Genomic DNA, 12,135 nt, shown 5'->3' with positions numbered 1-12,135 from the left:
CTTAATATATGTTATTTCCAAATAGCTGAGGCCACAAATGTCATGCTGTTTAGTTATTTAGAAAAGTCATGTTTCTTATTTGTAGCATGACCTTTGTGATAATTTTCTTAATTTTGTTTTTTACTATCTCAAACCATGGTATTGTTCAGGTTATAGGTAGAAAACAATTCATTATGGGAATGATTGCTGTGGCCATCAATTATCAGGACATTATTAAACGTCCAGTATCAGAGAAATGTTTCAATGGTACTTAACCAGTCCATACTGGACAGTTTGTCCAGTCAAAGCAGGTTTTTAAAAGTAGGGAAAGACAGCAGGGGAAAAGACTAGATTGCAATGGTGTGGCAATGACTTCATCCAGACTCTCCAACTAGTGAATGAATGGCATTAATTCTAGAGAAAATGGCTAGAATGTAAACAACCTCTGTCCCTGGACTTTTTACATGATCAATCATGCTGTGGTGAGATAGATATTCTGCAAGGAGAAACAGACTCCTATATCTCAAGGCAAGATTCTTACTGACTGAGATTCTTATCCGTACTTCTCTATAGATAGGAGCCACTAGAATGGACTGTGATCTACACTTGTCAAAATATTAAAAAACAAGGAATAAACAGGAGCAGTAGCAATTTTTCACATCAAACAGAAGTGGGTGCAGATTTGAGACAGGGAAGCATTGTGGCTATTTGCTACTGTGTCGGAATATGGAAGAATATTTAGAAAATTTATAACCCACCTGTCAATCCACTGATCCTCAAAATGGCTTGTGACCGACTTTAGTAACATAAAGCAACCCTCCCTCTCCCAACTCAGCAGCCTTTAGACCAACTTCCCTACAGTTTCTCCTTCTCAGGCCGATGGATGGGTCCAGGTTTGTTTTGCTCTTGTCATGAGGATGCAACTTCACAGTGACCATTAGTCCTCTGACTAATGTACAGCAGCCAGTGTACTGTAGGCAATTTTATAAATACAGTGGTACCTCAGTTTTCGAACGTAATCCATTCCGGAAAACCGTTTGAGTTCCGAAACGTTCGAAAACCAAGGCGCAAAGGGCAATCTGCAAATTCAAATCAGAAAAGTGAGAAACACGCAGCAGAAGATGTTTGACTTTCGAGGCACGTTCGAAAACGGAAGTATTTACTTCCGGGTTTGCAGCGTTCGAGTTCTGAAATGTTCTGAAACCGCGGTACCACTGTACAATCTTAATTCGTTCCGGATGTCCGTTCTTAACCTGCAACCGTTCTTAGCCTGAGGTACCACTTTAGCTAATGGGACCTCCTGCTGCCGCCGCACTGCTAGCACACGATTTCTGTTCCCATCCTGAGGTAAAGTTCTTAACCCGAGGTACTACTTCCAGGTTAGTGGAGTCTGTAACCCAAAGTGTTTGTAACCCGAGGTGTTTGTAACCCGAGGTACCACTGTAATAAAAAGCAACAAAAGCAACACTAATGCTATGTTGGGAACGAACTTGGGTTTGCTGCTGTTTACAATCACAGGGATGCAACTATTATTTAATATCTATTGTGGTTTTCAGAGTCAAGGATCAAGTAGAAAGAAAGTAAGACAGGAATTCCCACGTCTGGGGCTTCCCAGAAACCTTGCCAGCTTAGTAAGTGCATGCTCAGCAGTTAGTAGATACAGGACATGATGCCACAAAGGATGTTTCAAAATGTGGCAGCTAAATGTCAGAGCTGCATACAGGGGAGTTCACACAACTGCAAACTTCCAGATCACATAATTGTGTGAATAATAATTTTAAAACCCTTTGTCTTTTGCAAGTAGTTGCAACCGTTATTCTTTCTCTGTTTCATGTTTTGTCTGAAAATAAGAAAAAGAGCTTCTCTATAACAATATCAAAATGTAATTTCACTTTATGGTCTTTATAAATAATGTTCCTTCTTCCTGAAATCCTAGCCTAGATTAACAAACAAGGTTGTCGGGGTTGGGGGTTTTTCCGGGGGGGGGGGGCATTGCAATAATGAAATACTACACTTATGCTGCAAACAGCTGTTAATCTACATTTCTGAAACATCATTCTTCTCCCATAGAAGAGTCAGTCAGAAAAACACATAAACACAAACCGATATAAAAAGGATATCATAAAATGCAAACTTACCTGATTCCAAGATTCATGGCCTCAGCAGTTCCAATCATACTAATGGCTAATAACATGTTGTTGCAGATTTTTGCAGCCTGAAAAGAAATTCAACACCATGAATTTCTGTTATCCAGATAACTATCCAACAGGAACTCAAATTCTATTATGAATGCATTTGCTCCACAGCCAGTCCCTAGAACAGACAGCGACATGTTTTCAGGGGCAAGGATATCAAAAGCTGCAAAACAATTTTTGAAACACTTGCACAGTAATTTGATTTGGTATGCCTCAGACATTAACAGTCATCTGCATTTGCACTTTTAAAAGAACTGTATAAATATTTGTTCTTACTGACAATTTGTTGATGTCACTGTCTAATAACCAACCAGAAAAGTATAGTTAGCAAACTGCAACAAATATGTGCTTATAGGTTTGAATGTGTAAGCAGAAATCCGCCACAGAATGGACTGAAAAAATGGTAGGTACATATTCTGTTTTACGCGCCACCTATCACGGCATGTTCTTTGTAGGCTTCTTATGTTTGCTTCTCACTTTGTTAACTGAATAATAAACAAGAATAAGAATATTTGTACCCCACCCATCTGACTGGCTTGCCCCAGCCACTCTGGGCGGCTTCATTTACAAAAACGCAATAAAACATTAAACATTTAAAACGTTCCTATACAGGGGCTGCCTCCGGACAACTTCTAAAGGTTGTATAGTTATTTATCTTGGCTTATCTTCCACTGTAAACCAATGCATGCATCCCAGGACTTAGACCTTTGCTTATTCTGTGATATATAAATTGATCTAAGAGGCATTCCAGGCATCTTCATCCTTAATTGGTTATCTTAAAGTCTTCTGTATCATTTCCCAGTTAAATATTGATATAGAGCAGGCTTCCTCAAACTCAACCCTCCAGATGTTTTGAGACTACAATTCCCAGCATCCACTGGTCCTGCTAGCTAGGGATCATGGGAGTTGTAGGCCAAAAACATCTGGAGGGCCGAGTTTGAGGAAGCCTGATATAGCGAATAAGGTCAAATAAACCATAAAACCCTACCACCGCCTCCCAAAAAATAATCACAAACGTGACAGGATCAAAAGGCAATATGACAACTTAGTAATCAAGGACACATTGAAATAACAACAACAACAACTTATTATTTATAGCCCGCCCATCTAGCTGATTTTCCCCAGCTACCCTGGGGAACAGCATAGAAGGTAATGGTTAGGCTAGCATCCCTCTTCCAAATATGCTAGGTTTTTATTTGCAGGGACTGTTCTACATGGGAAAGCATTCAGCACTGTCATTCTCCCATCTGCCATCTGAATTGGTACTATTCTGGGTCAACTTACTCTGCTGCATGTGTAGATGAAAATGGCACCAAGTGTGGGGGAGGGGGCAGAACAGCTTTCAGATACAGGATATTAAGCATACACGTACTTCAGATTGAACTGGTTGCTTGCTTTGCAAGTTTTCATTTCCCAAATGACTGCCTTGGCAAGCGCAATACCTACCAGGCTCAACGCCGGTCTCGCGCTGCCGCTTCCCGCGCTCTCAAGGACCCGGGAGGAGGAAGGCGTGAAGGGAATCCCGAAGGCACGAAAACCTCGCGCATGCGCAGGCCTTCCGCCTGCGACAGCCCAGTAGGCCGGCCGAAGCGAGCGGCGATGGGATGTGGGAGGGAGCTCGCTCGCCACCCCGCGTGTGCCTATGTGGGGCACGTTACAGCCCCGTGACGTCAGCGCCACGCAGGCAGCCAGGCAGGCAGACGGCGAGAGCCCCGCGCTGGGCGGCCTCTCCTCGCCGCCGCCGCCCCGCCTCTCGCCGCCCGACTCGCCCGCCTCCCTCCCACGGCACACCAGGCAACGTCTCGCGGCACACTAGTGTGCCGCGGAACACCGGTTGGGAAACACTGGTCTAAGCCTGTCTGTGGAAAGATGGCAAGAAATGTCTAGGATTTTTTTGAGTCTGTACCTGTCCAGTTCCAACTTCTCCACAGTAGACCACATTGGAACCCATACATGTAAGCAGCTCCTTTGCAGCATCAAACTCTTGCTCTGCTCCTCCAACCATGAAGGTAAGGTTTCCTGCTCGGGCAGCTCCAACACCTAAAGTTCAAAACAGCAACACATAATGGGAGTTTAGCTTCTTTTCAGGTCACTCCATTCGCAGCTACTTAATGATGCCAGAACGTGAAGACACAGAAGTGATGCCGTGGAGTTCAATGTGACAGGTACAAAGGCACTGACTTGATTTACTGTATTTCTATGCTGCTTTTCATTCAAATGAACCTCAAAGCCGCTTACAAACCATTAAAAAAAAATAGAATATCACAAATGCAGCATAAATCGTATAAAATAGTTAACAAACCACCAATAAAATATTTAGAATTTATTAAGAAAACAGCAGTTGAAAAATAAGCTAAACATCACAATTGTAGCAGAAGTCATATTATAGGATTAACAAATCCATATGGCATTTATAATCTATAAAGCAATATTAACAACATCAACAAAATGGCAACAAAAAGTAAGCTAAGCATTGTTAAGTTCATACACACACTCTCCAAGCCTCGGTGTCTCTATTCAGTTCATAAAAATACACATAAAGTACACTTAACGCCCATTGTTAAGCCAGCTTGGTCAGATGTTGAATTGACTGGGGTCCTCAGGTAAAGGACCCCTGGATGGTTAAGTCCAGTCAAAGGCAACTATGGGGTTGTGGCACTCAACTCGTTTTCTTTTTTTCTTTTTTTAAAGATATTTATTAAAGTTTCCAATTTTTAACAAACAAAAAGAAAAAACAAACATAAAAATATTAAAAACACATAAATTTCACAACTTATTTTCTTGTAACTTATTTCCCTGACCTCCTCATACCTCCCCTTCTTGTATACCCAGTTTGAGTTGTTTATACAGCAAATCCTTATCTCAACCTCTTAAATTGTTGTAGCTTTAAATTCTTACTTACAAAAAGAAAGTCATTTTATCATAATTACAGCTTGAAACCCCTTAAGTTCAATCCAACATCATTCAACATTCCTTAATTTTGCAGTATTTTTGTAGATAGTCCTTAAATTTTTTCTAGTCTTCTTCTGCCGACTCTTCTCCCTGGTGACGGATTCTGCCAGTCATTTCTGCCAGTCCCATACAGTCAATCAGCTTCATCTGCCATGGCACTCAACTCATTTCCGGGCCGAGGAAGCCGGTGTTTATTCACAGAGAGTTTTCCGGACCATGTGACCAGCATGACTAAACCACTTCTGGTGCAATGGAACACCGTGATGGAAACCAGAGTGCATGGAAACGCCGTTTACCTTCCCACCGCAGTGGTACCTATTTATCTAATTGCACTGGTGTGCTTTCAAACTGCTAGGTTGGTGGGAGCTGGGACAGAGCAACAGGAGCTCACTCTGTTAAGGGGATTCAAACCACTGACCTTCTGATCAGCAAGCCCAAGAGGCTCAGTGGTTTAGATCGCAGTGCCACCGGGGTCCTCAGGTAGTAGGCTCTTGGGCCTACCACCAATGGCACCACTGATGAGGAACTTGTCCATGCCACTCTCAATAAACAGGAGGTCCATTTCCACTGGAGCAAGTCCGAGACAAGCCTGTCCCTCTGGAGTGGCAAGTTGCGACTGCACTCAGTGTCAAGGCCGACTAGCAGGTCCAGCATTGCCTCCACATTTGGGGCCTCTCGCTGCACCACGGCCCACCCACCAGCAGCTGCTCCAGTTTCTTCAGCCACACCTTGGCATATTGATATATCCACACAGCCAATGGCAGCCTTTCCAAATTACTATTTGGAAGAGTTTCATCACACATCTCTCTTTTTTTTTTTTTTTTTTGGTCCTTGCTACTAATCTCCTGACCTGATCTCCAGCGAATTTAAGCCTAGATTTGCCGACAAAAATACAGCACTGTCCATCACAGGTCAAGCTTTCTAATCAGGTTAACAAATTGCTAAATAGCTCCAGAAAATCACTGATAAGCGTAAACGGAATACCAACAATAATTTTCAGCTGGTTAATCTTGGCCAGTCACTCTTTCTCTTGCCCAAATACTTGGGGAAAGTATAGCGACCTAGTTAGGGAAAGAAGATAAGCCCTGGTGTCTGCCTTTGGAAACCTGGCATATAGTCACGTTCCTCCATGGACTGTGGCAGTTTGGATTATTGCAAAGTACTTGATGTAGGACTCTGATGTAGGACACCAACTGCTACAGAATGTTCAAGCCCAGCAGATCATTCCTGTTTTGGCACTGCTGTACAGACTGCCTATTAGTGCTGAGGCCCTATTCTAAGTGCTTTTCCATTACCTTTCCATTCATTTTATTTTATTTCATAAAATTCATACACCACTTAATAGTAAAAAAATAACAACACCACCACAACCTCAAAGTGGTTTAAAAATCAACAAAATACATAACAAGCTGAGGTTCTGCTTAAGGACAGAACAAAAGATCTGCCCCCATGGTACTGGAGGAGACTCTTGAGAGTCCCATGGAATGCAAGAAGATCAAACCTATCCATTCTGAAGGAAATCAGCCCTGAATGCTCACTAGAAGGACAGATCCTGAAGCTAAGGCTCCAATACTTTGGCCACCTCATGAGAAGAGAAGACTCCCTGGAAAAGACTCTGATGCTGGGAAAGATTGAGGGCACAAGGAGAAGGGGATGACAGAGGACAAGATGGTTGGACAGTTTTCTCGAAGCTACTAACATGAGTCTGACCAAACTGTGGGAGGCAGTGGAAGACAGGAGTGCCTGGCCTGCTCTGGTCCATGGGGTCATGAAGAGTCGGACACGACTAAACAACAACAAAACTGATTATGTAGAGAGACAGGAGAATTCTCCAAGGCTACTTTTCAAGAATTAGCCAGGGAATTTTCTCAGTTCGGGGGGCGGGGTGGGGAATAAATTGGATCCAGACTAAGTTTGTTGACCTTGTGTCCTTTTGGGACTCAGTGGTCCAAGTTAGTCATGACTTAGTTTCTGTTGAAATGAGTGGGACTTAAGTTCAGCACAGTTTGTCTGCCTCCAACCTAATAATAAGGGAATAAATTAAATAATTAAATCTAGAAAAGCTTAGAAAGATTTCCCAAGCTATTCTGAAGGTTCGGAAGAATTCTGCACCCCCTAATACTTTGCCATCTTCCTTTTAACTCAAAGAACATGGTGGTGGTGGTGGCAGCAGCAGCAAGTACAGTGCTGGGAAGAAGGAAGTAGAGAGGTTTCTCCCCTCCAACGTCCATCTTTCCATTGCAACCCAGAAAAGGATTCCAGAGTTTGAAATCTCACCTCTTTTATTAGAAAGCTTGGTGAGCCCCCAAAGTTTTCCTTTGACTCTGGCTTGGGAGAAATTTGCAGATGTCTCTAATTATGTTTATCTTGAATCTACCTTAGAAGGAGATTATTAATGCATAAAGCTCTACCTTTTATCTGTTTCCTAGAGAATAGCTAGCAGTTACAATCTTGCTTTGCAAATACCTCATTACAAACACATTGCACCATTCACTACAGTTTTGAACATAATTTGTAGTTTGGACAAGAACACCAAGGAAAAGGAGGTCAAAGTTTCAACCCTCTCCAATTTTACATCCTTGACTTTTTATTAAGGAAATTAAAGCTCTTCCTGCACTCTGGAAGTGCAAGAAAATGGAGGGTTCTTATGCCAATTTTTTTTGCAAATAGGCATTTTAAGGGATTAGTACCCATTGTAGTTTGCTACTATCACCTCGTTGTTTTCGACAATTGTTCTTATGTGACTTTAAAGCCTGGAACATTTCCTCTCTTGAAATTCCTGCTGCATCACAAGAAATATTTTTACCATTTGCTTAAGGAAACCAAATTGTAAAATGAATATTAAAAACAAATAAACACTAAGATGTAACATGCTAGTTGCTAAAGTTCAAAGTTAGCGATTGAATTATTTCCTATGTATTTGCAAACTATGATATGCAAACATTAACTTTATTCCATTTACAACTGAACCAAATGTGTGCGAAGAGATATAAATCTCCTTGAATCTAGCACAGGCATACATTTCAGCAGAACAGCACCTTAAAACAGCATTTACGGTTAATTCCACTGAAACTAGTAAATCACTTAATTTACTAAAATGCACTTAAATGTTTTAACCAGTCTACCATCAAATGAGATAAAGAAGAGGACCGAGGGGACCAGGCTGCTATGTGAACTGTCTTTAAAATACAATTGTTTTAATCATTTTCTACAGATGTAGCCTCACAAGGGTCTGCTGTCACAGGGACCATTTACGACTTGTCATGGTGTCTCTATTGTTTACCAGAGACATTCGTGCTAAAAAGGCGACAGCTGGGACAGAAAGCTGCTACTCAACAGAACAATATAATCCCGTGAAAAGTAATCAACAAATTTAAGAGTGTTAATTAACTTTACACTTTATCATGTTCAATTAGTTGCCCTTTCTAGAGAAAAGATTGCCGTGCACAATCGGTTTAGAGCGTGCCATGTTTGATTTGTAAGTGATCACTGTTTCGGTTTTAGAGTCGATGTCAGCTGTTCTCTTGGGTTTTGGTGACACAGATGAATGGCTCTACACATGTTTCAGGGGTGATCTGGTTTAACATAAAGTAGCATAACATAACCTCTTGTTAACATATTGCTGGTTTCACCTAGAAGGGAAAACAGCAGCATACACACACACACACACGTGTATTTCCACAAACAAGCAAGCAAGAAGGCTCTGCAGAAAACAAAATAAAGTTTAATCTTCTTCTGAAACACAAAGAGACACTGAAATGAACCATTTTTCACCATTATTTCTCAAGGAAAGTCTTTTCTTTTAGGGGCACGTTAGGATCATTTCCTCACAGCAAGATTTCTGGTTCTGCATTATGCACAAGCAAACTCCTACATTTTACCTAGTGTGCATTGCCTTTAATAATGGCAGCTGAAATAAATGTTGTGTAGCTGTTCTTAGTACAGGCACATATCTGAAACTACAATGGGACTTTTACACATTTCTGAGATACATTTATAATGGGGGATTCTGCAAGAAAGTTAGATTCATCTACGATTACGATCTATCTTTATTTCCTTTAGCGCAGGTTTTCTGCTTGCTAATGGGACAAGGCAAAACATGATGAAGTGACAATGTATTCAGAAGTGCGTCTTAATGAACAAGTCTGTGTTTCTCAGTCAGCACTAACAAGCAGAGCTCCAGATCAGATTATTTCTTACCTTAGTGATGCAATCAAAACAAAACATAAACAAAAAGCAGGTTTGTCTCAATACTGTGGGAATGTATCATAAAGAACAGCCACTCATTACTGCAACTCAGTGTACGACAATCAGTGGGAAACGTTTAGAAAATAATTACTTTGTTACTGACTGTTTAAGCAAAGAAAAGGAGAGCTAGCTGAACACACAAATTAAAAGATGGCACTGAAATATGCAAAACATTTAAATAGCAAGGAATTATAACTGAATCTGATTCCTAAAAAGAAACAAAGTAAGCTTTTAACTGGGACAGTTAACTCTGAAAGCTAACAATGGACAAAGTTAAATATTAAGGAGGAAATTATAAGGTAGTTTTACAATAGCTAAAATGACAAAAACACAGCAGCAGAAAACACTAGATTTCGGCAGAAGATCTGTAGGGAGAAAAGAAAGCGGTCGATAGATCTTTAAATTGGTAGCAATAGCTGTTCTTCTATCCCGAGTTGGCAGCTGCTACATTTGCAGACCTGGTTCATTATTTACCCATAATGACCATCAAGCTGCAGTCAAAGTCGGATCACAACAACTGTCAGCAGCTCTTTTAATTAGCCTTGTTTGAATTCAGATAAATATCACAATGGCCCAACTTCTGCTGAAAGAGCAACAGAATATCGTAAAAGATGAGCTGATCTGACTTTAGAACTACCCATACGGAGAGAAAGTAGAAAGAACTGTGCTATGCAAGCATATTTAAAAATATACTTGTATATTAATAAGGATTTGTGAACATCAGGCTTACCACCACCAAAGGCTCTCAGTTTCTGAAAAGATTTTTGCATCAGCCTTTTTTTTTTACTCTGGGATATATTTTAAAGCACAACTTACTGACACTTTTATTGTTTTCATTCATATACATATATAGATATATATATACACACACACAGTTCTATTTTTTTGAAAAAGGCGTATTTTAAAGATCATTCCAGAATTAAAACAGATTAGCCTCTCATCCTATTTATCTCCTTTGTTTTGTTTAATCTCGAAGATCATAATCTTCCATTGCATTATCAGATCCCTCTCTTTGTGCTCATGTCACTAGAATAATGATCTCCCTACCCAGTGGGGACACAAATCAAACTGAGAGGGTGTCACCAGAGGGACCTACAAAAAGCCCCCCACAAATATTTGCATAATATTATTACATAAGCAGAAGAATAATTGTACGGTAGAGTTTGTGCACACATATGCTTTCAGGAAATTAGCTCACATTACAAATATTTCCAGTCAGAGCTTGATCATTATAGAGGCAGTATACATCTCTATTACAAATAAGTTGTACTAAAACATTTACTATAGAAGCGGAACATTTTTGTTGTCAGCTACTCTGGCTGTTGTTCACTCTATAGCCTGTTAGGGGCCAAACTGTGTGTTGCGAACCATCCATTTCTCAGTGTTAAGGATGCTTTGTAGACACCATGTTTCTGGGAGCAGAAGTAAACATAAGTTGCATATGGCCCACAGGTCAATGTTTCATTGTTGGGTCTTTGAAGTAGAGATTCTGAGGTCCACTGCTCTAAATCCAGTTATCATTTCCATGTATTCTGAGACACAAACAATAGACTTTTGACAAGGCTGTGTGGAAAAGAAAAAGATTCCCAAGATGTTGCTTTTGTAGTAGCCGCAAGATGCAACTGTCATCCCTTGTTCAGAGGGATGAGGATGAAGAATCAGAGAAAGAGAGTTCTAGAATATTCCAAAGCTGTACACATTCCACATGCAGGCTTCAGAAACAACGAAGTATACTGCTTAGGGTTGAGGAACACTCCTGCTGCAGTTAGAAGCCTACTAATTATTATTATTTTTTATAGTGATGTGAATCAGCATAGGTTTCATTTACTTTTTTCACTCAATGGAAAAAATACGGGATAATTATGACACACTTCAAAGAATCAGGGAATTTGCCTTGCAGTCATCCTACATTGTTTCAGTGTGCCCAGAAAAAAACAAACTAAGAAGTAAAACTTGCCATTCAAGGCAGCTCATACAGGAGACTCAAGGAAACTGCTTGACCCGAAAAGCACAATAATGAAAGGATTTATGCTTCAAAAGAAGGTGCTGAGTGGCTATAAGGATTAAAGTGCTTGAACTTGACCATGGACATGAGTGGGAGAAAACAAACAGTAAAACTGCAGAGGAAGTTAGATATATCCTGGAGACAGAAAACAAGTCTAGTAAATGTAATAAAAAAAGTTTGGCCAATAGGGACAAAGATGTTTAAAAGTCGTTAATACACCCTATGCATGTCTGTAGGCACCAAAAGATTACGAAAAAAGAATATAAAGCGACAAGGTATTCTAGCACCAGGAAAAACCAATCCAGCAAGATTAAGGATAGCATGATGCAATTTATAAAGCATGATGCAATTTATAAAGCATGATGCTCTATGCTGGTCACTTATAGCAAAGAAATATGACAGCACTTGAAAAGTTACCAGGTAGGGCGAAAAAGGCCAATCCTACAGTGGCAGGCAAGTGTGTAAATTACAATGACATAGCAAAGGAAAAATCTGCCTGCCTAGCATGAGATGCCTCTCTTAAGTGTTTAGATCCTGTCCACTCCCCAATGTCAAAAGTCCCTCTTAAAATATACACCAAAACTGGGATTGGGGCATGATTCCAGAGGCACATGGAAAACTGAACACATCTCCCAAGGTTCTGTTAAAACTATTTCCCACAAATAAAATGGTGGCAAATATTGAGGCTAATGTATTTTTTTTATAAACATGTACAGTGATACAGACACCCCCAAGCAATAAATCAACATGCTGATG

General features: G+C 40.4%; 1 protein-coding gene across 1 annotated transcript in view; it reads right to left on the bottom strand.

The window, feature by feature from the left end:
- HIBADH (3-hydroxyisobutyrate dehydrogenase) overlaps positions 1-12,135 on the bottom strand; it is a 72,070-nt gene that overhangs the window by 18,813 nt on the left and 41,122 nt on the right. Inside the window, exons 5-6 of the mRNA XM_081164884.1 lie at positions 4,081-4,214; positions 2,118-2,194 (exon numbers count right to left, since the gene is read on the bottom strand). Coding sequence (XP_081021010.1) covers positions 2,118-2,194; positions 4,081-4,214 — 211 coding nt within the window. The remainder of the gene's footprint in view (positions 1-2,117; positions 2,195-4,080; positions 4,215-12,135) is intronic.

This window comes from Podarcis bocagei (genome assembly GCF_964188305.1).
Source record: "Podarcis bocagei genome assembly, chromosome: 12".
NCBI lineage: Eukaryota > Metazoa > Chordata > Lepidosauria > Squamata > Lacertidae > Podarcis > Podarcis bocagei.
This window is presented reverse-complemented; position numbering and strand designations above follow the sequence as displayed.